Source organism: Clinocottus analis, unplaced genomic scaffold (assembly GCF_023055335.1).
Source record: "Clinocottus analis isolate CAN_PGR_092001 unplaced genomic scaffold, fCliAna1.0.p SCAF_19, whole genome shotgun sequence".
NCBI classification, from domain to species: Eukaryota; Metazoa; Chordata; class Actinopteri; order Perciformes; family Cottidae; genus Clinocottus; species Clinocottus analis.
This window is the reverse complement of record NW_027175920.1, coordinates 14,993,168-15,016,156: the sequence shown is the minus strand read 5'-3', so window position 1 is coordinate 15,016,156 and position 22,989 is coordinate 14,993,168. Positions and strand designations below refer to the sequence as shown.

The following is a 22,989-nucleotide window of genomic DNA, read 5'->3' as shown; positions in this document are numbered from 1 at the left end:
ACATGGCATAACACCACCACCTAGTGGCGACAACCAAACAGTGCAACTCAGCTGAACACATCCAATGCATAGCACATCATTCACCTTTATTCCCCCCAAGCTCTCCCATTTACTTTTAACTATGTTTATGATTGAGCATTGCCTGTATTCACATATTCTTTTTTTACTAAATTAGCTGGATAGATGTGCTTTTCACATTCATTTGTTTGTTTATTGACCCTGACAAAAAAGTTATAGATCAAAATTCATTTATTTTTATGTGATGTGCAACATTTCCCTTCTTTAATGTAATGACAGTATGTGTGCTTACATTTGATATGGGACAAAAGAAAAGGATGATACAGTATATGACTGTGCAACAGGAAATATATTTGGTTTTCTCTTGCTGTGGTTATGATTTGAGGATTATTTCCATGACTGCATCCATGAGGCGAAAAGGTTCTGGTTTGTGAGCTTTGCTGTCGACCATAGTGCTCATGAAACACCAAAGAATGAGAAGAGCTGTGTGAGGCCTTTTTGAGTTTCTAGTGCCTTCGTCTCATATTTATTAATAACAGCACCAAACGTTTGATAAATCCATTTTAATGGAAAATGTAAAACCTTTTTGAACTTCAATGTACAAAGCATGTAACACTTGCACTTTAAAATTTGAAATTGAAGCAAGCCATGTTTTAAAAAAATACTTCAGTGAATGTATATATATATATATATGTATATATATATATATGTATATATTTACATATTATAGTAAACATTTTCATCATTTATCTTTTAACTTTAAAAGTTCACCATAGTAAATCTTAACTAAACAAAAAACAGGACAAGTCAGTCTTTTCTTAAATAAATTACATCTTTTCTGTAAATGTCTCCATTTTACAGCAAATACTTTTCCCCCCCATAAAATGCTGAAGTGTATAATCCATTTTGTTCTGTTTTTACATAATACAACTTTACACAGGCTTTACAATAGTTTGGCAGTTCATTAAAAAAAAAAGTATTTATGGCATGAGGACTGAAGAGCATCAACATTTCCCAAAGTTACAGGCATTAGCTGGTGTGTGTGTGTGTGTGTGTGTGTTTGTGTGCGTGTCTGTGTGTGTCCTCCATCACAGTAGAGCCGTATTACAACTGAAAACCACATACTCAAGAAACAAACAAAAATAAAACTGTACAAGTCACATTTACATGAATGTTTTTTTTGTCTCATTAACATTGCGTATCATACAGCTATAAAATAAATACATCTTCACAGAGGAAAACAAAACAAATGTTTGTGTGAAAAATTAAGAACACAACAGCAACAGACAAATAGAACAAGAAGGAAATAAAGGACAAAGACAGACAAACTACAGACGGAACAACAAATAAGGAAGCAGCACAGCTCGCTGCTCGAAACCACTGAGATTTACGTTTTGCATTTTCTTTTTTTCTCCTCTCCTGCTAATATTTATTTTTTCCTCTCCATTGTTTTTTGTTAAAACAGCAGAGATGAGGTTTGGATCCGGCTGCTGCTTGCTGCTGGTGATGCTGTCCTAATCAGCCACATCTTCTCTCCAGGACGTCCTGTTGGCTGCTGCTACAGACGGGGATTGAACCACAGCGGTGCGGAGCTCGTCGCCTCCATCGGCGTCTTCTGCCGCCCTTTGACCTGTGAACTTCATCCGACAGGACAGCCTGAGTCTTCATGGAAACGCCAACAGTCACACTAAAGAGTTTCAGTAGAGGCTCGTAGTGTCGTGTCACTCCAGCATAGTGTCTTTTTATAAGGCTTCCTAACCTGCACGCTGTCCTCTGTTTCCCAGAGTCCTCCCTGTAAGTGTGTGAAACACAGAGGCGTGTGGTGGCTGAGGTTTAATCCGGCAGCCCAGTGGCCCCTCCTTCTTTTGGCAATGAAGGTTTGGGGCGTGCCTCTCACTGGCCACCTGCAGGTGATGCGATGCGGGTACGCCTCGCGCGCCGGGAGGTCCCCACAGGTCACGTGACCGGCTCGAGGCATGAGGCGCCGGCAGGGGTTGGGTCCCTCTCTGGAAGGCGTGGACGAGGCTCAGGGGGTGTCATGAGTTCTCTTCCTGGTCGTCTTCCTCAGAGCCGCTCCTCTTCAGGGAGTTTACCGCCTCCTTCACACAGTGGTAGAGGATATTCTTCACCTGAGGAGGAGGAGGAGGAGGAAAAGTTGTCATCGATGCACTGATTTCACAACGGTTGTGTCACTACCGTTGTGATCACTACCGTGTTCTACCGTTTCAACCCAGAAGTGAAAACTATGCGCTGTACCAGAAGTGTTGAACTGAACCCGCAGCGTTAAGGGCGAATTATACTCTTGCAATTACAACTGCGACTGACCACGCAGTTGGATCGACAGACTCGTTTTGGTTCATAGTTCCCGTGTGTTTTTCATAGGTGGCGTAACGGCCGTAGAGTCGACCTGCACACCGACGTTCACCGATATCTCCCTCCAGAAATTTACCTCCATCTGCGTGTCCTGATACTCCGTCAGACGGGTTTTATAAATGCTCATATTTGCGGACCTCTTCAGCCAAACGTTCTTCAACAGGATCCATTGTTTGTGTTTCTGCGATGGCTTTTAAAAACAGAGGTATTATGCTATGAAGCCAGAAATGCGTGACTCAGAAAGGACGTGGTTAGCAGACCAATCACAGCCTTGCGGGCTGCGTACGGCTCGCGTAGCTTTGGCGGATAATCAGAAATTTGGGGCGACGCACGCAAGCACGCAAAATGGCTGATTTGAATACGCAAGGGGGTCCATGCGTGTCTTGCGTGCTTGCGTCTCTGCGTAAAACCAGAGTATAAATCAGCCTTTACTGTTGAAAGGGCACTGTTTGTTCTCAAGTCAGTCCTCAACACGTCCTGGTCATACTGGCCTTTAGGCATCACACACAGCCAGTGACACAGTGTGAAAATGTTATCAAAAGTTCACAGTAGCTCTGGCAGGTTGTAATTGTTTTGTGTTATACACTTGATGTCATTTCGATTCTTCATTTGTTGTAGTTATCTTTGAAATAGTTTTAGCAGGTTAAGTGGTCAAATAGCAGTAAGAAACAGCGTAGCGCCGGGACGCAGCAGGGTGGAACGTAAACATACGACTGGTTGACGCTCACGGACTGCAGCGAGTCACAGAAACGAGCGCCGGCCGGCGGTTTGTGGCTGCGTGTCACCGGCTTTCATGAAAAGACTTGTAAAATGTGGCTTTGTGTCTCGTAGGGTAGACTCTGAAATACTCCAATGTACATTTTTAAGACCTCCTAAAAAGCATTTAGAAATGCATCGAGCGTATTTGTAAAAGCCTCAGACATGCCGTGCTTTAAAAAAACAAAAAAACATTTTAATAACACCAAGCACCCTTTGTATAATCATATGATGATGTCACTTTCCAGGCGCGTTTGTGTGGTACAGGGTTGATGCTCTCTCTGCCACGCTCTGTACACGGTTCTTCTTACGTCTCTTAATTGCATCCTGTTTCTTCCACAAGCATTTGTGTTTTAAAATGTGTTTTAAGAGAACGAGACCTCTTCTTTTCTCAAAAGTGAAGAGACATCTGTTTCTTATCACAGCTGTTAGACGGCTTTAACAGCTGGACTGACTTTTCATCACTGTACTAATACTAATAAAGACACAGTTATTATCATGCGCTACCTCTCCATAATCAGAGTATTACCGACAGTATATTGAGTTTGGAGAAAATAATCAGTTAAAGTGAACACTTTATTTAGACATCTTCTCACATGTTTACTTTGTCAGACAGAACTTTCTGACGGGGAACTGAAGCCGTCGTCTGTAGTCTTGCCAAAAGCCTCCAGACTCCTTTGGGAGAAAACTGTATTTGTAGCTCTCAGAACACACAGCCGCTGCTCTACTGCTGCCTCCATCGGTTCCTTTGTTGTGTCATTGTGAAACTCTGGTTAGTCCGACTTCTTTGACGAGAGCAGAAATCTGGATCTATTCACCGGCTTCGGCTACACGTCAGAGATCTCTCTGCAACAAAACCCGGTGAACATACTGTGCCCAAACTAGCCCAAACGCACTGAGCACAAAACATTTCTTTTTAGGCGTCTAACATACTTCCACAGCAGTACACTGCTTTGCTCCCGTGCCGGTAATCCTGTCAGTTTCTAAAATCCACTGTAGTCACACACTGACTATGGAGAAGTAGCTCGTACTACCACACTTTAAAACACCTGAATTCTTCCTTTAAGCTGCACTGCCACAACCCCACACTCAATGTCAACATGAGAGCAACTCTACTACTCTCATGAAAAACGCCTCAGTTTTCAGCAATGCCGCGTTAAATGACAGCAGGTCACCTGTAGTTTATCCTCGTAGTTGACCTCCTCTTTACTAGGCCGGAGCTCCTGGGTCAGCTGGAAGGAGTTGGCCACGTGCTCCGGAGACACAAAGTCATTGATGACCTGGACACAGCTGTGGAGGTTCTGGACCTGACGGAGGGGACAGAGAGAGGACGTGAGGACACAGTACTGACCTCCAGAGCTACAGCATTGTGAGGTTATGAAAACATCCATTTATCATAAAAGAATATATGTAGCAGAAATGTAAAGTACAGCCCACATGTGATTTGCGGCATTCAATGGTGCCAAAATGCGCATTCATTTATATATTAAAATAAGACTAAAAAGGGCTGTGAAGAAGCATGTAGTATAATTTCAATTCAACACAAGCAGAAATCTTTTTAAAAATAAGGCTGATATAAATCAATATTTTGTCCCATTAAAAGACCGGGGTCATAGGGTTGTACCCGTCTCTTAGTACTGCCCTGTGCAGTCTGCGACGCTCTAAGCCCATTGGTGCCTACCGAAGATGTAAATCTTAAAATAAAAACAGCTCACAAGAATGGTGATTTATTTTTAATAAAATAAAATGCTATATAGGCTCAATAAGGTCCTAAAAGAGCCTGTCACCACAGATTCCAACAAATGTACCTGGTGCATGGCCCCTGCTGGTATGAGTACAGAGTCCCCCAGGAACTGAACCACAGTCCAGCCCTGGACTCCGTGCTCATCCAGCAGCCGCTGACGCTGCTTCCTGCTCAGGTACGAGCCCTGCTCTCTGATCGGGTCCTGGTCCACGATTGGGTCCGATCCCTGCTCCGTACAGAGCCGAGGCGGTGGGGGGAGAGAGAGGCGGTGATAAGGTGGAGTTCGCTACATGTGCATTTAAAAAACAGCCATTGGTTATCTTTATCGGAGTGCTGACCTTGTGCAGGAACTCTCTGACTTTATCCATGTCGTTGTTGAGGTAGATGTGCCACAGAGCCCCCGGGGTCTCGCTGGAGTCCTTGAGCCTCTTTCGGACCCCGTCGTCCAGATCCTCCTCCTCCAGACGCTTCAGCACTCCTGCACACACACACACACACACAGATTTCTGAGGCTGCACTAAAGTAATTGATTTTCTACTTTGTTTTTATGAAATAATTGCTTACTATGTCACATCCACCCGACACTCCCACAAGCTTTGCTATGCACTTAACGATGATACGTAGAAAAGACCCTGATAACTGACATGTTTGTCTTTCTGCTGAATAAATGACTAAACTGGATACATTTTATATTGATTCTTGAAATATATATAATTTATATAACTACTTAATGCAAAAATGCCCTCATTTGAAGTTCAGTGTTTACTTCACATGATGCAGCAGTCCCAAAGACTGGTGAAAGCGTAGTTAGCTGCATCTTGTTAACATCATTGCCTCTCGAGGGTCCAGTTTAGAATAAGCAATCTGAGACCTTACTTCATTCCTTCATCTCGTTATTGATCCTTTCCCTCCGGTACGCGGTATTCAGCTCACCCGGTCCCCAAGTCAGTCACTTAACGGACTCTAAGAAGCCTCACCAGTTTTGGACAGGACTCCGTTGCCTTTCGCCACTCCTACGTAGACCAGAATGGAGACAACATCGGAGACTTCCACATGGAGATTGGCGGTCCCGAAGTCCTGGTCCTGAGACGCAGCTACACCTGCAGGGAGGAAAACAAGAGCTTCATAAGAAGGGCCGCGCGGGGCTACAGGGAACATGTACATGTACTCTTTGGTGATCCGATCAAACCGTTCTGAATTACAAACATGAACTTGAGCTGTAAATGGGCGGAATGATCATTCAACGGGTCAACCCCAGGATCCAGATGTTTGTCAGGTGTAGATGTATCGGTTAACTAGGGCAACTTAATCTCATCTTGTGAGCTCTGACGCTATTTAATCTATTCCTGATCAGTGCTGCTGCCCATGCCCGTCCTCACCGTAGGCACAGCACAGTCTGGGCCCCAGATCGGGCCGGACGAAGAAAGAAGGCAAGTGGGAGGCCAGGTTGAGGTTGCCCTCTGGATCCGAGTACTCTGGCAGCGGCAGGTTCTTCATCAAGTCATCATATCTGCAAAGAAACAGCTCTTTCAGATGGGCTCACTATCACTTCCACAGAGCCATTCTCATGAAATTCATTATTATCATCAGCAAATGTTCTGCAAATTAGAAGTTGACGTTCATGGGGTAAAAGGTCACTTTGGTATTCTTTAACCCTATTTTTAAGTTTTTGTGTCTCAATGACATTTACTGACAACTATTTTTGAAATTGCTCAAGTACTGAGGGAGAGCACAGCAGAAAAAGAAAAAAAACCATTTTATTTCTTTGTTGTTTTTTTCCCCCTAATGTAGTCAGACACTTAGAACAATCTGATTAGTGAGGGTTCGCCCCGAGCGATTACATTGCAGCCTGTTTTGCTGTTTGTCTGCGGCGCTCTCCCTCAATACTGGACCCAAAAAAACAAGGGAGCAAATGTTCCAGGGCGAAGCTGTTCTTGAAGTGTATTTGGGTACCTGGAGGGCATGAGGGCCATAAACTCCTCCCCAGACGGCCAGTCCTTCAGTCTGTAGACCATCGGTTCTCCATCCTTGGACTTGGGCCGCTCTGAACAGGAAAGAAGACTTCAGTTAGTCACTGAATCCTAGGTTGTGGTGACATCATCTCAGCAGCTATCTAATCGATCAAACAACTTACTGGTGATGTCCTCAAATCCATCCCAGAACTCCTTGATCCCGGAGTTGGACACCACCTGGTCTTTACAGTTAAGGAGGTCTCCCTGATGGTCTGCAAACTCCTGGTTAAAGGAGTCAGCTTTCCACAGGCCGCCGTTGAGCCTCTTATGGATCCCTGACACCAACACAGGCTTGACAAACATACACAAACACATGGACGCTGTTATCACTCGGGACTTTTAACAGCACAGTTACTATGACGACTGTTACTGCTGCTGCTGGTAGTAGGGCTGATGTGTACCTGTCCTTGTCTCCAGCACTCTCTGAACAGCCTCCAGTTGTTCTGGTTGCGGTGATCTTTGAGCCACAGTAGCCGTCTGTTGTTTAACCAGCAGTGGGGAATATCGGGATACTGATTGGTCGATTCCTCCGGCAGTGCTACAGTAACGTGCACCAACTTCTTCCTGTCTGGCTTGACGTCCTCAGTGATAGCAGGGGCAGAGATGCTGTTGTTGTTGCTCAGGATGATGGGCTCGTGCTTGATTGACAGTTTGGTGGTGATGCTCTGGCGGCTGGCAGGGATTTTGTTCTCAACTACCGAAGCAATGATGTCGTCAAGGATATTGGGCATGGTCCTCCCACCTTTTCCAGTCTATGGACGGAGAGGAAAAACAACAATTTATTTTCTAAAATGTGTATTGATACAACCAGGCAGTAAAGCAGACGATTCCCAAACTCATCCTCTGTAACATCAGACAGGTGGCACGTGTGTACCTGTGACGCAGTAGAGTAGACCGGTGCAAAGGCGATTCCTGCGTCGGTGGATCCCAGCTTCAGCTTCCCTGCTGTGGTGGTGAGCAGGTCTCTGAGTGTGGAGCCCTGCTCTGTACTGTTGGCCACCAGTGAGGTGGTTTTACACTGCTGCAGGACCTCCAGGCTGTCCCCCACCTTGTCTTCCTTCATTGATTTCCCCAGCAGCACCGACTTGTTTTCTGCGAGAGAAAAAGGAGGAGGTTACTGACATCTGGCGAAGTATACTTAAAGACTTCATGAGGCAACCTAGAAGGAGCCAGGAAGGGGATCAAATGGCCCCCTCGCCCTCACCTTTCTTTTCCTCCCTGGACTTTTGCTCAGCCAGGTCCGCCAGGAAGTGCAGAGGCGACTGGGACTCGGGCGGGGTGACGGCAGCACTTCCTGCGTCGCTCCCTGGACTGCTCCCCCCACCACCTCCTCCGTTGGTCTCCACCTTGGTTCCTTCTTGGTCAGAGTTCTGGTGAGAGCCCAGCTCGGCCTTCACCAGAGACAGTTTGTTGCTGTGGTTCAGAACGTTCTGCAGGACCTGGCAGAGAAAGAGCGCGGGTTACTCACAAGCTCATACTGACTTGAGATCCTTCGTAAAGGAAAGTCAGAGGGAGACGAGGAAAATCTACCCTGCGACATGTATGACTCCAACTCACAAACAAACATACATATAATGCATAAAACCTGCTTATGGGACCGTTTAATCATAGTTATTGTTAAGTGATCATTCTTTAAAGTGGGAAAGTGTGTTGATCTTGGATATATTTAATTACTTAAAAAAGAGCACTTCGAGTATAATATAATCACATTATAATTAAATTAAAGTGATATACTGCATTATAATGAAACAAATATTATCATGTTTAACAACTATGGAAATTTATTATACCCTATTAAAAAACTTGACACTCAATTATGAAGTATTTATGTAACTTTTCATTATATTATACAAGTCATTATAAAATGCTTAATTATGATGCTTTTCTTTAATGACTGAACAATGTGTGATTCCAGCGCTACCTGTGAGACTCCGTTGGTGGCTGGTAGTTTGGTCAGGACGTTCTGCTTGTTGGTGCAGGGACAGTGGGGTTTGATGTTGTGTTTTTCTCTGAGAGAGTGCATGGAAGCCACCAGCTCGGTCAGCACTGAAACGTTTAAAGAAAAACAAGATGCAGCAGAGTTTAAACACTTAATATAGAACATGATTGGGTCTGGTCAGGGTGTGATGGTTATTACATTATTCAACGTAGTGTGTGGACTGTACCTGTGCCAGGTATAATCTGCGTGGGCATCAGGTGTTTGTGGTCATGGGGTTGGCCTTTCACACACTTCAGCCAGCCGTAGAGTTCCTTATCTGATCACACAAAGAGCGACGCATGTCAGCCGCTGTATTAATGCCATAATGACCCTAACAACATAACACGACAACCATCTTATCTAAAGTGAGTAAAGGAAAGGTTTAGCAGTAAAATGTACTTGTTTATTTAGACTGTGGTCGTCGGCTAAATCCACGTCGAAACAAGTCAGTAACACAACTCTGCATGTATATTTGGATTTGCTGTATTAAAACTTGGGATGTTAGTTTTGGTTATTTTATTTCTGATAGCCACCCATGAACTGGTAACTAACCGGTTAATTTTAAAGAAAAAAAACAAGAAAAGAAACGCACAATGATGTAAAATAGCGCTCCATTAACTTAGTGAGCTTTGGCCTCACATTATGAAGCACCAAATTTAAAATGTTTCCAGTAGTCATTTGTCTGCTTTCTCGTCTGCTCTGAAAGCCATACAGCCTCCTTTCAGTGGCTGTGTTAGCTTCACATATAGACTATGATAGAGACATGTAGTCCACAAAGTCCTGTGGAGTCCATAAAGAGGACTAGATCCCTATGTAGATGCGAAGGGCTCCTTCTAAGGTAATAGGAGTACAAGGATTCTTAGTTTCTTTGGGGATTATACGCTAAAGAAAACATACTTCTTAAAAAAAAAAAAGAATTCTTATGTGTCACTGCCACCTGTCTGTCCAGGACAATAAACCTTTGAACCTAGACCAAGCTAGTTTGTATAAAAAAGAAGAAGAGCTCACAGCACAAAAAGTCTGAAGACGCAAGTACGACTTGACATTTTAGGACGCGCCGTATGACCTTTAATGTGGTTCATCCTTGCTCGACTGGTAGCAGTGACTCCCTGTGAAAACAGTGCATGCAGGAATCCCTGTACAGCCTGCTTGTCTGTCCAAACACACACACAACTGACCTTTGGAGCTCCTTCTCTCTTTGGCCTTGTAGCAGTCCAAGCAGACAACAAAGCCACACTTCTGACAAACCCAGTGGATGTTGAAGAGCGTCGCCTCGCAGGCGTCACACATCTCTCTCACCCCCCTCACCGCTCGCTTCCACGCCAACTTGGCTGAAATGCACACAAAAAAAGTATAATTATATATTGTATTATTGTTATTGAATCCAAGTGTGAGTCATTTTAAAACAACAGCTCACCATCCTTCTTGACCCAGGTGGCGGCGGTGTTCTCGGTCACAACCATCTGACAGAACTTGTCTCCTATGAAGCTGAGGATGTACTTGGCTGTGCTTTGGTCCAGCTGGCTCTCCTCCATCAGCCCGGGGACCCACAGGGACAGGGCTTCGTTGTCAAACTGGTCCGGATTGGAGAAGCCATCCATCCGGAGAACTCCGTTTTTACTGTAGGACAGCCTGGATGGGAGGAAACGAGTTACTAGCACACAGTTGGTCCAGTAAAGATCAAAGTATGACATGAAGATTACAGTAGTAGGACAGCACACTAACACACACTAATGCTTTACCTTTTTGCATTCATTTGAGTGCTAACCACATCCCTGACTCCTGCAGCATATTCAAAAGATGCAGCTGCAAATATTAATATTGTACTACAAGCACACTCTTCATCCTCATGTATTTGTGTATCTCAACGTCGTCGTCGTCTGTGATACGTAACATACTCCTATGGTGAGCGCATGTAAAAATGGATACATATATATTAATACGTAATCCTCATAAGTATACACCCCCCATGTTTTCAAACAGGAGGGCAGTGATTTACTGCCAGTGCGTGTCAGAATGTGAAGCTGTCTCCCACGCTCTGTGCTGTCCTTAAACGACCCAGTCAGCTAAGGTGAATATTATGGCTCAGACAGGGAGGAGGTGGGATAGAGTGAGGCAGGGCCAGAATTAGAAGTGGGGATGCAGAGAAGGGGAGACAGACAGAGACAGAGAGAGCGAGAGCGAGAGCGAGAGAGAGAGAGAGAGAGAGAGAGAGAGAGAGAGAGAGAGAGAGAGAGAGACCGGGGATTGCAGCAGCAGCAGTTCTGCAGAGAGGAAAAGATTATAGAGCAGAAAATCCTCTTTGGCAGATTTACCCTGTTAGACCCCGACTGCAGCTGCTGCTTATCCAACTGAAGTATGTGTGTGTGTGTTTGTCTGTGTATGTGTGTTCAATGTGTGTGTTTAAGAGAGAGAGGAACACAGACAGAAGCTGTACATACTGCACAAGCCGTATGATGAATAATCTATGCGTTGTAGCTAGGGCAGGGCTTTTGATAAAAACAGGCCGTCCTTCCTCTCTCACCTCTCTCCCCTCTTTCCCCGCTCTCCTCCTCTCCATCTGTGTTATTCCTGCACGCTTCAGAGAAAACTGCAGTGGATCATGGAGCCCTTGTTTGTCGCGTGAAGGCAAGAAGAGAGCAAAGAGAGCATCTCCAGGCGTGTTTGAGGAGGGGTTGGGGACTTATTACAGCTGCTACGCCTTGTTGGGTTTCATGATCCAAGATCTTTATGGAACAATATATGTCGGAATAATGGGCGCATGTGGAAGTGCAATCGCGTGCAGGATAGCAGAGGAAAACCTTGGAAAAAACACATCAGGGAAAGAAAAAAGAAAATTGGGTTACCGTCTGAAATAGTAGAAGCGGCAGAAGACGGGTGAATGCGTTGGCTCCTCTCCCTTCTTGCTGCGGACCACCCTGCACTCCCGACACTTCTGCAGGTTGGGCCCGATTTCGGCACACGAGTCGTCCTGCAGAAACGACTCCCCAGTCTGCTTCAGCTTCTTCACCTTCCTCCAGTCCTTCAGGACGGAGCGGGGGATCCCGTCTGAGGAGAGTGGCCCTGATTAGAGTCACTGACAGTGCCTGCATTTCATCAGGATCGGTAACTGTACACTGCCCTCTCACTGACCGGAGTCGAAACGGTCAAAATTAAGGGCTTGTGAAAGCACCTTGTAAATGGAACATGTTGATGTCACGCAGCCGAGAGGTTTAAAATTCAAACATACGAGTTCCTCAACGCTTTCTACACATTGTGTGATCGTTCATGAAAAGTTGTCTCATACAGCAGGTGGCAGCCGGACAGATGGAGAGGTGATGAAATACACACCAGCAAACTACTTTATCTTCAAATGTTTGGATCCAGAAATACTGGAAGAGAGAAATCTGACACGTTTTATATGTGTAATAGTGGATCATATTTACGACAAATCTCACAAAATACAGACAAACCATTAATGAGAGCATAAACTAACAGGCATTATGTATGTATCAAAGCCAGATGTATCTTTTTTCCTCTGTGTCAGAAAGCTCCATTGTTATCCAAAAACTATTGACACTGTTGTACCATGAGAAAACACAAACACCCACACACACAGTAGTTCCTTCAGTCCCACACAAAAAAAATAATTGCACTACTTACTCCTGTAAAAACTACAGTGTGTACAATCTGCTGTGAGACAATTATTGAGGTTTCTTACAAAATGAAACTATGTATTGTAAGCTAATTTCAACAATCTATATTTCTCACGGCTGAGAGTGCACAAGAGACCGAATAACACGCTGCTGGATTTTCAATGAAGTTACTTAACAATAACAAAAGCACAGAATAATTTCCACTTGCTGCCTGGGAAACAATTAAAGACTTACTGGTGCTGGCTAGTTTGAGTTTCGTCTTCTCCCGGGCTGATCGGAAGATGCCATTGGGTTTAAGGTCGTCCTCGTCCTTTTCATTGTCTCCTTTTCTCCTGGCCATATCGTTCTGCTTCTTCTTGTAGGTGGGTTTAGGCTGCCGCTTGGCTCGGCCCTCCATCTTGCTCTCGCTGGCGTCAGAGTCGTCTCCCCCGCTCTCTGAAGCGGACTCATAGGACCGCTTGTTCCCTCGCCTTAATGATGGAGCTGCTTTTCTCTCCTCCCCTCCCCCGACGGCTGCTCCTACCACCTTCTCCTCCAGCTGCCTCTCTCTCTCCGCTTTGCAGTCTTTGCTCAGCTCCACCTCGCTGGAGGTGGAGGCACTGAGGTTGACTGTACAGGGTTTGATCATTTCTGACATGGCCACGGTGTTACTTGTGCTGGTGCTGGTGGCGGTGCTGGTGCTGGTGGCGGTGCTGGTGCTGGGCAGTTTCTCTGGTTTAGTACTCGTAGAGCTCGCACTAGCCGTTGTGTTCCTGTCCTCCTCTGAGTGTCGGGTTAACCAGGCTTTCTTCAGCTTGTGGTAGTTGCTGGGCTGCCCGCTGCTCGTTGAGGCCGACCCGGAGGTCTGTCCGTTGAGCAGGGGACTGGACTTCCCCGTTGTTGTGCTCCCGCTGGCTGAGCTGCTGATACTGCTGTCGACCGAAGATGACGAGGCTTGGCTGGAAGAGGGTGGAGGGGGAGAGTTGTGAACGGGTGTTTTGTCGACTGAATCCACAGGTAGGAAGCAGTTTCCGGTTGCGATGGATGTGGGCATGATGGAGAAGTTGCTTCTGGACTGGGCTGCAGCCAAGGCAGCTTTGTGCTTTTTAAGGTGGACAAAGGAGGAGGAGTAAGGCTGACTGCAGCCAGAAATGGAGCTGGGTGTTGGGGTGAGGCTTGGACTGGGCTGGGGTGTCCCTGCTGGACTAGGGGGAGGCAGAGACCCCCCTGGAGATGTGGTGCGTGAGCTTAACCCCTCCTGGTTCTCTCCTCCTGGTCCTGAGTGGCTCAGCACCCGGCCGCAAATACCAGTTTTATGGGTTGAGATTGAGTAACCCAGCTCTGGGATGGCTGCCCCACTCATACTCTGTATGCCAAAAGCTGAAATTGCAGTCCTGCACACAGAGTTTGTGATCCCGGCCGCCATAGTTCCATGCATGCCACGCATAGAAGCATGTTTGTATTGGACGCACATGTCGTCCAAGTTTGAGTTGGGTTGGATCACCCTGCCGGCTACAACTTCTCTCACACTCTCCCCTAGTCTAAGACCCTCCCCATGAAACTTGGCTGGGTAGAACCTACCTTGGGGGAACTCCTTAGTTATCATAGCACCAGATTTGTTAGCACCAACAAGACTGTCGTACTTGATGGATGACGACGGACGCACGATGACGGACGCCATCGCGGATTGGGGCTTGCCCCTCGACATGCCTCCTCTGTCCTGAATCAGCTCTCCGCGCCTCCACGCGTCTACGGGCAAAGTCATGATGTCCCCACCGAGGGCTGAGGCCACGGAGGTGATGGCAGCGGTCCCATGACCCTTGACGTCCCTGAGTTCCGGCAGCAGCGTGGGGGGCTTCTGCTGCTCCACGGAGGTTTTGCTACCGGCTGCCGCTAAGCTAACTGGCTGGATGGGCGTGAGGGTCGGTGGGGACAGGCGTCCGCTGTAACTGGCTCTCTCCCGCTCTCGCTCCCTCTCTCGCTCCCTCTCCTTCTCCCGTTCCCTCTCTCGCTCCGCAGCCTCTTTGCGATCCAGTGCGTGCTGTGTGGGCGGATGGAAGACAGGCGCTCGGTGGAGAGATGGCATTGCCCTGAGCTGATGATGTTGTTGCTGCTGCTGCTGCTGCTGTTGCTGTTGCTGCTGCTGTTGCTGCTGTTGCTGCTGCTGTTGCTGTTGCTGCTGTTGGTGGTGGTGATGGTGGTGATGGTGGTTGTGGTTGTGGTTGGGTGCTGTGGAAGAAGATGTAGAGGAGGAAGGAGAAATGGCGGGGCTGCGGCGTTCTATCCTGTCCATACCACCCGTGAGGTGCTGATGTTGTTGTTGGACTAGTGTTACCTGCTGGCTGAGCTGCTCGGTGATTTTCCCTGCTAAACCCTCTCCTCCCTCCGGATGGTGCTTGATGAGGGGAGGGGGCTTGGAGAGGGAGGCTTTGGAGCTGTAGCTGCCCAGGGACAGAGCTCCCTGGCTTGGTAAGGCGGCCCCGACATTGTTCACGACCCCTGGAGCTCCACCGGACACTTTCTCGTAGTAAGAGCTGAGCTCCTTGGAGGGGTAGAGTCTCGGAGGCTCGTTCACAACGCTGTTGGACAGAGTGGTGAAGTAATTGCTCTTTTCTGATTGGATGACGTGGGGATGGATGTGGCCGGCCTTGGGGCTCGGGGAGGCGAGAGCCGGTAACCGGACGGGAAAGGCTGAATCCCTGCACCTCTCTCTGTCCATCCCGGGGTCACCGGAGCGCTGGATCTTGGCGGTGTAGGGAGCGACCTCAATGCTCTCTTTCAGGATTTGACGATTCTCCTCTTTGTATTTACTGGCTCGGTCCGCCGCCTGAACGGCATCCTGTGCAATAAAATGCAAACACTGTTAGGGATTGTTTTTTACATTTTCAAACAGACAGACTGCAGCATGACACTTGTGTATTATAAGCTGCTTAGAGCTGGTGTTAGGAAATTAAACGGTTCATAATTCCCTCTGTAACGTCTATTTTGTTTTGCTGTGAAAACATCTTCAAACAGCTGGATTTCTTCAAGTTTCTCACCAAAAACTACAATTTACAAGATTACATTTGAGCACATTATGATAACCTTATTGTGCTAATCTATTAAGTAGAGCTTAAACGCAGCATGTAAGTCACTAACTCTGTGCTATCGGCAGAAGAGTAGGTCACTGTGATCACTCTGAACAGAATTTATGGTAATAAATCTATGTAATAAGAACAGGATTTCTACACAGCTGAACCTGTTGCGTGACACCACTCTTAGTGCTACCTATAGCGACGGCGACAACAACAGTGCCAACAATAAAACCGAGGTGCAGCAGTGTACCTGTGCATTTGCCAGGCGGGCCTTGCAGTGGGGGTCTAGGTAGAGGCGATGGAGGTGGATGTCTTTCCCCGTGGGGGTTCGACTCCGGTCTGTCTGCTCCTGTTTCAGCTGTGCCAGCGTTAACGTCCTGATCGGGTCCACAAAGCCTTTCTTATCCACGTCTCTGCACAAGGACAAGTCAAACATTCAGCGAGAAGGACAACAGGAAACTAACAGACTGGTTCATGTAGGGTATCAGGTTACTCGCTGTTCAGCAGATCTTCAGTGGCCGTGACATAACTAGGCTAATGAGTTTGTGATGCTTCCTCCGTGATGCTTTGTGTATTCACTGGTGTCTAGATAATGGCGAGTGGTTACATAAGGAGCGCAGAGGCTGCTGAATGAACAGCATTCTGTCTCAACTGCTCTCATGTTGGATTAGTGCCACTTTACTTTGTCTGTCTGACCTGGTATCACCCGTCTGCTTCTCAGGGCTAACTTAGCTCTCCAGCTGCTCTCTGAATGCATCCAGCTTTACAAACGCTGTTCAAATGTAGAAAACACCAATTGTGTGCCTCTTCTTTCTTGCTCCGGAGTGCTTCTTCCAATCAGCTTTCAGGAAAAGGGAATGCCCGGTGTTTTCAGTGACCTTGCAAAGGACAGCTTTACTGGCTAGCCTCTAATGCAGCTGGGCTGGACTGCTATGAAAGCGTGACAGTAGATAAACTCCCCTTGACACACTTCATTCTATTTCAAGGAAATCCAATCTTATATGGAGTATATCTTTGAACAAAAGGATGCTTTAATGCGTTATGGAGAGCCTCACATGTTCCTGCGCTTTCTACTCACTCTTTATGAACCTTTGACAGTGGAGGGCTCGCGTGAGCGCTGATCTTGATCGTGGGCCGGTGAGGGTCGGCGCTCGCCGGACGAACAGGAACATGGCTCAGCAAACCCATAGCGTCACCGACGCTGCCAGCTGCCTGGTGCAGCCACGTACTGGTTGTGTTCTGCACATGTAAACACACAAACAACCAAAACGTGAAAATCCACATTTTCATGACGGCATGATGCGTCTGTTTCAAACAAAGAGGTTCTCTTAGTCTGTAAAAAATGATGTGGAGGTCAGGACAGTAGTGATGAGGTGACCTCCCAGTCAATAAAAGGACAAACCCGTTGAGGGCACGGGGAATTTGAAGCATTGCTCTTTGAGCTGAGAACCAAACTGTAGTGACAGTGTTATGTAAGGACAAATCCTGGGTGGACTTCAGAGACAACAAATTATCAGACTCATTAATGGAAACAGGGACATTTTCAGATTCACAGCTCGAGGCACGATGTGCAAATTAAAGTCAAGTAAATTGATTACGTTAGTCCATTTCTTTTTAATATAGTTATGTGTGTTTCTTTTTTTTGGCCATGCGTTAAGCCTATGCAAGCTCTAAGTAATAGCTGGGCACAATAGCTGCCCCCTTGACAGAATCTGTGATCGGAGCCTGTTTTTACATTTGAGGGCAGCCTGTGTTCACCACTTCTTCATGTGGCGGTATGCTACTGTAGAATCCCCCCAAAACACACAAACCTATACACTTACCCTCCTGAGCGAGCCCTCGGAATTCACGCTGACAGAGTTTTCTGGGTGGACCCACTTGGCTGTGGGTGGCAGGTTGAGCCCCGGGGGGTAAGAGGTGGGCGTTCCGTTGGGGTACTGCCAAAGGATGGGGTAAAGACCTAGCCCCGATGCCCCGCCGTGAGCCTGAGCAAGTAGAGAGGGTGGAGGGGGGCCCTGACTCTGAAAGCAAAGACACATATTTGGTGTAAATAATGTTCAGTTTCAAACAGACATATCCTGATTGGATCAGCTAGGAGAGAAGCTGTATATTTATATGGAGTCAAACCTGTAGGAACTGCTGCTGGTGAGGAAGGCCGAGGTGGCCCAGCCCGCTGGGGGAGTCGAGCCGGGGGTGGCCCCCTAGGAGGGACGCCGCAGGAGGAGGCATAGCTGGGAGCACCCCAGGGGGTAACAGGTGGGGGTGAGGTAGGGCAGAGGTGTGAGGAGGGGCGAGGAGGTGGGAAGCGGCGTGGGGATGGGACGCAGAGGTGAGGCAGGGGGAGTGAGGGGAGGGGGAGTGAAGGGTGTGCAGGTGGGGATGGAGATAGGCTGCCACGTGGTTGGAGGACACAGAGACGGAAACAGAGTTCTCAGCATCTGAGCGGACCAGCGCTGGGTCCCTGTAAACGGTGAAGGTCTCGTTCTTATCGATGATCAGAGGGCTCTTGGTGTTGCTGCTCAAATTGACTCCACCTGACTCCAACCGTGCCAGCACCGGCTTGAAACAGGACCGCGGGGGTTCTGCCGTTTCTATTTTTGTCACCAAGCGGCCTATTGGGGGCGGGGAGGGATCAGAGTACCTCTGTATTTTATGCTTAGAGACCTCTGGGGAGGTGTTGGGTTTGGGTTTGGAGATGTCCAGCAGTCCCGGAAGGAGCTTAGCCTTGAGAAGGTCAGCTGGATTTGTGTTGGGGTAGGGATGGCTCTGAGAGTTATTGGGATGCTGGGGTTTCTGTTTCAGGGCGTCGAGCTGAGCTGGTTTGGGGCTCATTCTGGATCTGGCGAGTTCAGAGGGGAGAACTGTGTTCATCTTGTGGGAGGGCGCTTGATGAGGGTGTTTTCTCGTCTCCTCAGACAGAGATGGGCTCTTAATGCTGGTATGGATGGATGTGTAGTGTTGCTGCAGTCCATGCTGCTGCTGATGCTGCTGCTGTTGATGATGGAGGTGATGAGGAAGAACAGTTTTCTCCTTTTCCACCAGCACCACATTTTCAACCATCGATGTAACAGGCCTAAAAAAAAAATAAAAAGCACAGTAGAAAATGTTTTTCACATATGTACACAAAAAAAAGATCTCCGTTGTTTTGCTATTGAAGCTTCATTAACGAGGGAAAACGTAGAAAATGTTCCCTCACATTCTCACTTGTTGAAAAAAGGAAGAACTGCTCTCACACAGGAGTTAAAATAAGCGACCATACTTTAAAAATATGGGGAAACCGAGTTACTGGCCTGCAGCATTTATACGCAGATTAACAGTGCTTAATTTTACAGGTCTTAATACACATCAAACAGTGATTTAAGTCCTTTATGTCTTACGGCGTGAAAAAAGAGATGCAAAACTTGCTATTTGCTCACAAATTCCTCTACTGTACTAGCATTGACTGTGGAAGGCCCGCCCTGTTCTAAGAAAGTGTTAATGCATGTTACGCGGCCCACATAGGCCGCTGGGACTGTTCTATATTCAACCGGCTGTATTGGCTGTTTAAATTGCTGAAGAAAGAAATACAGAAAGGTCTGTTAACTCTGAGTAATCAGTGACGTTATCATCCTGGCTGGGCGGTTACAAAAGACCCACACCAGTAGCCTGTGAACACAAGCAGAATATGGGATCTGTCTCAGCTTAAAAGGGCGACTTCTGCTCGTCAAATATCTTCTCCATGTTCTTAGCAGATGGATCACAGGCAAAGAACACAGGCATGTCATATTCCTTGCAGCTATGGAGACGTGTGTTGATTCACAGAAAATACGTTATTTTGACATAATAACTAATATTACTGTCAAATAAAACACAAGCCGTTAGGTTGAGAACCCACAAGTTGCATTTAGGGTCGTTTGAATTATGACTGATGTGTTTTAACAAGTCCATTTTCCAAGACTATTTGAAGACTTCTGTTCTCACCTGATGACCTCAGAGGGAGCAAACTCCATCTTGTTGCTTAAGCTCCTGGCTGCTGTTATGCCACCTCCCATAATGCCTTGCTGCTGCATGGACAGCTCAATGTCTGTCCTGCGGCCTCCTTCCGATGGTGAGGGGGACGGCGGGACGGGCGGCGAAGAGACGGGAGAAGGGTTGAGGGGGAGGTAAGGGGAGAGGGCCGTGGACTCTGCCTTCTGAGAGGCGAGCAGTGCCGACACGGCCTCGGAGCTCTCTTGGTGCACCGTGGCCTGGGCCTCATCCGTGATGTCGATCACGCCGCCTCCACTTCCACCACTGCCGGCGAGATGGGACAGCGATGGCGTCTGTGATCGAGAAGACGCTTCAAAGAAAAAAACAACCACATTATACGATAAGAATACTAAGCTTCCAGATGATGAGCACATGTATGACAGCTGCCTGTACCTTTTATAGTGCTCTTGCTGCTCTCCACACTGCCGGGCTGGACCACCTCAGACATCTGAGGTGCTTGTTGCCGTGGAGACTGGGTGATCTGTGTCACCGCCACTAACTCCTCCTCCTCCTTGGTTGACATTTTCCCCGTTTCCTTGACCACGCCCTTCTTGCAGTCCTCTGTTTCCTGAAGCTCCGTCCACGGGGACAGACGGCCAATGAGAGAGGAGGAATCGTTAATTTTAGTGCCCTGCATTGGCAGCGGCTGCTGCGGCTCCTCCTCCTTTTTTGAAATGCCGCTTTGTTTCACTTCACTGGCGCGAGACTTGAGCTCGTTCTCAGAGTTGGGCTCAGAAGAGGAGGAAGAAGAGGAGGACGAGGAGGACGAAGACGATGAGGAGGAGGAGGAGCAGGAGGAGTGGGCGGTTCTCTTGTTGTGCGGGTTTTCTGAGTCGCTGCTCTCGGACAGGTCAGAGGTCATGTCAGTCTTCAGCCTCTTTAGACCCACTTTCTTCTCATCTTCCTCGCCCTTCCTGCGTTTGTTCACCGCCTGTTTGAGCTTCGACTTGGAGTCTGGAAAAATTAAAGAGAAAACCAATGGGTCACTTTCAGACTCAAACACAGCTTACATCTTCTCCATCTTTTCCACCTCGTCCTGCCCAAATTTTAGCCAAACAGTTTTGTGTTTTAAAAATTGAACCATGAAGCCTAAGGCACCACAATGTGTTCTATCTGGAAGCTGTGGTGTGAGTCGTAACCGTTGACCGTCGAGAAGCATTTGGACCGGTTAAATGCCATCAGTTAAAGCTGCAAGATTCAAAATTGAGTTTTGATTGCCTCTCAACAGCTCTCAACATGTTATCTGGTGGCTCATAGCCATTGTTGCGTACACATATATATGTACATAGAGAACTATCTAGTGCCACCATTTTGAATCTGTTATTTTACAAGCTAGCTGGAGATTTTTGTTCTCTGCACTGGGGCTACTATAAAAAGACACATGGGAAATTGTATGCTTCTATTAATAATTTAAATGATAGGTGTATATGTTTATTTGTTGAATGCAGTGGGTTCTCTTTTGACTATGTCAAATATGTAAAGGGCTAAGCATTCCAACCAGGAGCAGCGGATCTATAAAATCCTCACCTCTTCCTGTGGGCTCCTCTCGCCGGTCCTTGTCCTCCTCTGGAACGCTGCTGTCCGATCCTTTCCTCCTGGATGAGCGAGAGTTGCGCTGTTCCCTCTGCTCCCGCCCACTGTTGCCGGGCGAGTGGTGCGATTGGCTGGCGGGTTGCTGGCTTTGCGATTGGTTCTGCTGCTGAGAGGCCAGCGTCCCCTGGGAACTTTTGGGGTTGGGGCCTGATGAGGTCGTGATGGGGCGGGGGCTGTTGGCTTGGGCTCGAGTGTAATGACTCTGCAAGTGTATATTTACAAAAACAGTCGTAGGTTAGCTTACGTAGAGAGATGTGCAGATATTACTATGAATAGCAATTTATTTTATACACATCAACAGTTGCAATATGAGAAGCCTGCAATGCATCCTATCTGCACACACCTTGCTCAAACCATTGCTGTCCAATGATATTGCTCTGCAGCAAACCCCGCATGAAGGTTATAATGTTCTGTTCTTATTAAGAGTTTATTCAACTCCACGGTCAGTTTGAAGCACATAGTTTGGGCTGCTGATGCGTTTGTGGTCCTGCAGTGACGCTCACCTGCCCACCACCTACCTCGTCTTAAAGAGACAGGTGCTGTAGACACGTGTGTGCCTGAACATCCTCAGTTTTTTACAAGCTTAAAAATAGCAGCATATCGTCACATAACCTTAGCCAGCTCCACTGACAACAGCTGAATCAGCCAGCAGGGAGCACAGTCCCCCTCCACAGCCAAGGTTCTGGAGAGTACATCAGAAATACAACAAGTGGCTGCCGATGTCTTGCGTCTCTCCTCATCCAAATGGAGAGGAGTTCACTTTCCTCCCACATTCCAACAGTGGATTTGGTCCAGCTTTTTAGGCAGCATCAGAGGGGGCATCAACCGCTGGACTTCATGACCGAAGGGTGTTTCTAACATTCCTAATATTCCTGTCACTTCTGTTTCAGGTCAGGGAGAGAATATAGAACATACAGTCTCCAAAATGAGCATAAACAAAAAAAAAACTTGCAACAAGAGCGTAACATTAGAACCTTCATGACGGGACGACGTATAACAGGACTGTTGGATTAAACCACATTAGTTTATCAGACAGTGGTTCCATAACATAATAACACCACTTTAGGAACTCAGACAGCGGCCTGGTGTTGTGTTCTGCGGCTCACATTATCACAGTTTTACAAGCGCGTTGAAGAACTCAATGGCCTTGAGGTGTTGTTAAAAATTAAAAAATAAATTAAAAACATCTTTAGAGCCAGCATTTGGTTTGTCCTTCCTGGGCTAGTGTAGAAACATTGCAGACTCCGTGAAGAGGACCTGCTCTCTATAAAGGGCTCATTCTAAGCTAACACAATGAGTTTTTTGAGTCTTAGGTGTTTACATACTATTGAAAACATAGTTATGAATATTTTATTCCATTTCTTTCAATAGATCCCCAGAAACGCAACACACTTGACCTAAGAACACCAAGTATTTCAGAAGTTTTCCATCCCCCTGTTGTATGTAAACGGGAATAGACATGTGGTCTCGAGATGTCAGCCTTCCAGCAGCTGGAACCCTGTCGGGTGACATAACTAAGGCTCAACATCAATTCTGCTCTGCTCAACATTAACATTTAGAAAACTTCTCTCATCGCAAAGCAGGGTACAAGAGCGCCATCAAGAGATAAATGCTGACCGGTTTGCTTTATGAAACACAGGAACAGAAATACTATCATATGCAACATGACTTCAGAAAGCTGAAACAGTATGATTATGGCATAATGAAAAAACAATATTAATGTCATAAATAGAGCGAAAGTATGGTTTCTATGACTCTGATCCATTTCCAGGTGTGGCGTGTGTATTTGTGACCACACCAACCTATGATGGAGCTTTTT

At 46.9% G+C, this 22,989-nt stretch overlaps 1 protein-coding gene across 3 annotated transcripts in view; it reads right to left on the bottom strand.

Annotated features, from left to right (window-relative positions):
- Nucleotides 1-270: 270 nt before the first annotated feature.
- Nucleotides 271-22,989, bottom strand: part of jmjd1cb (jumonji domain containing 1Cb) — a 97,211-nt gene continuing 74,492 nt past the window's right edge. For 2 of the 3 annotated variants that reach the window (XM_068583968.1, XM_068583969.1), the window contains 24 exons: nt 21,105-21,372; nt 19,971-20,531; nt 19,530-19,887; nt 17,697-18,642; nt 17,393-17,590; nt 16,648-16,808; nt 15,820-15,982; nt 12,751-15,334; nt 11,728-11,929; nt 10,299-10,513; nt 10,060-10,212; nt 9,069-9,158; nt 8,825-8,949; nt 8,108-8,342; nt 7,778-7,995; nt 7,305-7,655; nt 7,026-7,194; nt 6,845-6,935; nt 6,271-6,401; nt 5,869-5,991; nt 5,230-5,369; nt 4,956-5,117; nt 4,323-4,454; nt 271-2,147 (listed from right to left, as the gene is read on the bottom strand). In XM_068583968.1, coding sequence (XP_068440069.1) covers nt 2,055-2,147; nt 4,323-4,454; nt 4,956-5,117; nt 5,230-5,369; nt 5,869-5,991; nt 6,271-6,401; nt 6,845-6,935; nt 7,026-7,194; nt 7,305-7,655; nt 7,778-7,995; nt 8,108-8,342; nt 8,825-8,949; nt 9,069-9,158; nt 10,060-10,212; nt 10,299-10,513; nt 11,728-11,929; nt 12,751-15,334; nt 15,820-15,982; nt 16,648-16,808; nt 17,393-17,590; nt 17,697-18,642; nt 19,530-19,887; nt 19,971-20,531; nt 21,105-21,372 — 7,869 coding nt within the window. In that variant the 3' untranslated portion in view covers nt 271-2,054. The remainder of the gene's footprint in view (nt 2,148-4,322; nt 4,455-4,955; nt 5,118-5,229; nt 5,370-5,868; nt 5,992-6,270; nt 6,402-6,844; nt 6,936-7,025; nt 7,195-7,304; nt 7,656-7,777; nt 7,996-8,107; nt 8,343-8,824; nt 8,950-9,068; nt 9,159-10,059; nt 10,213-10,298; nt 10,514-11,727; nt 11,930-12,750; nt 15,335-15,819; nt 15,983-16,647; nt 16,809-17,392; nt 17,591-17,696; nt 18,643-19,529; nt 19,888-19,970; nt 20,532-21,104; nt 21,373-22,989) is intronic. The other variant, XR_011077869.1, reaches the window with a different exon arrangement.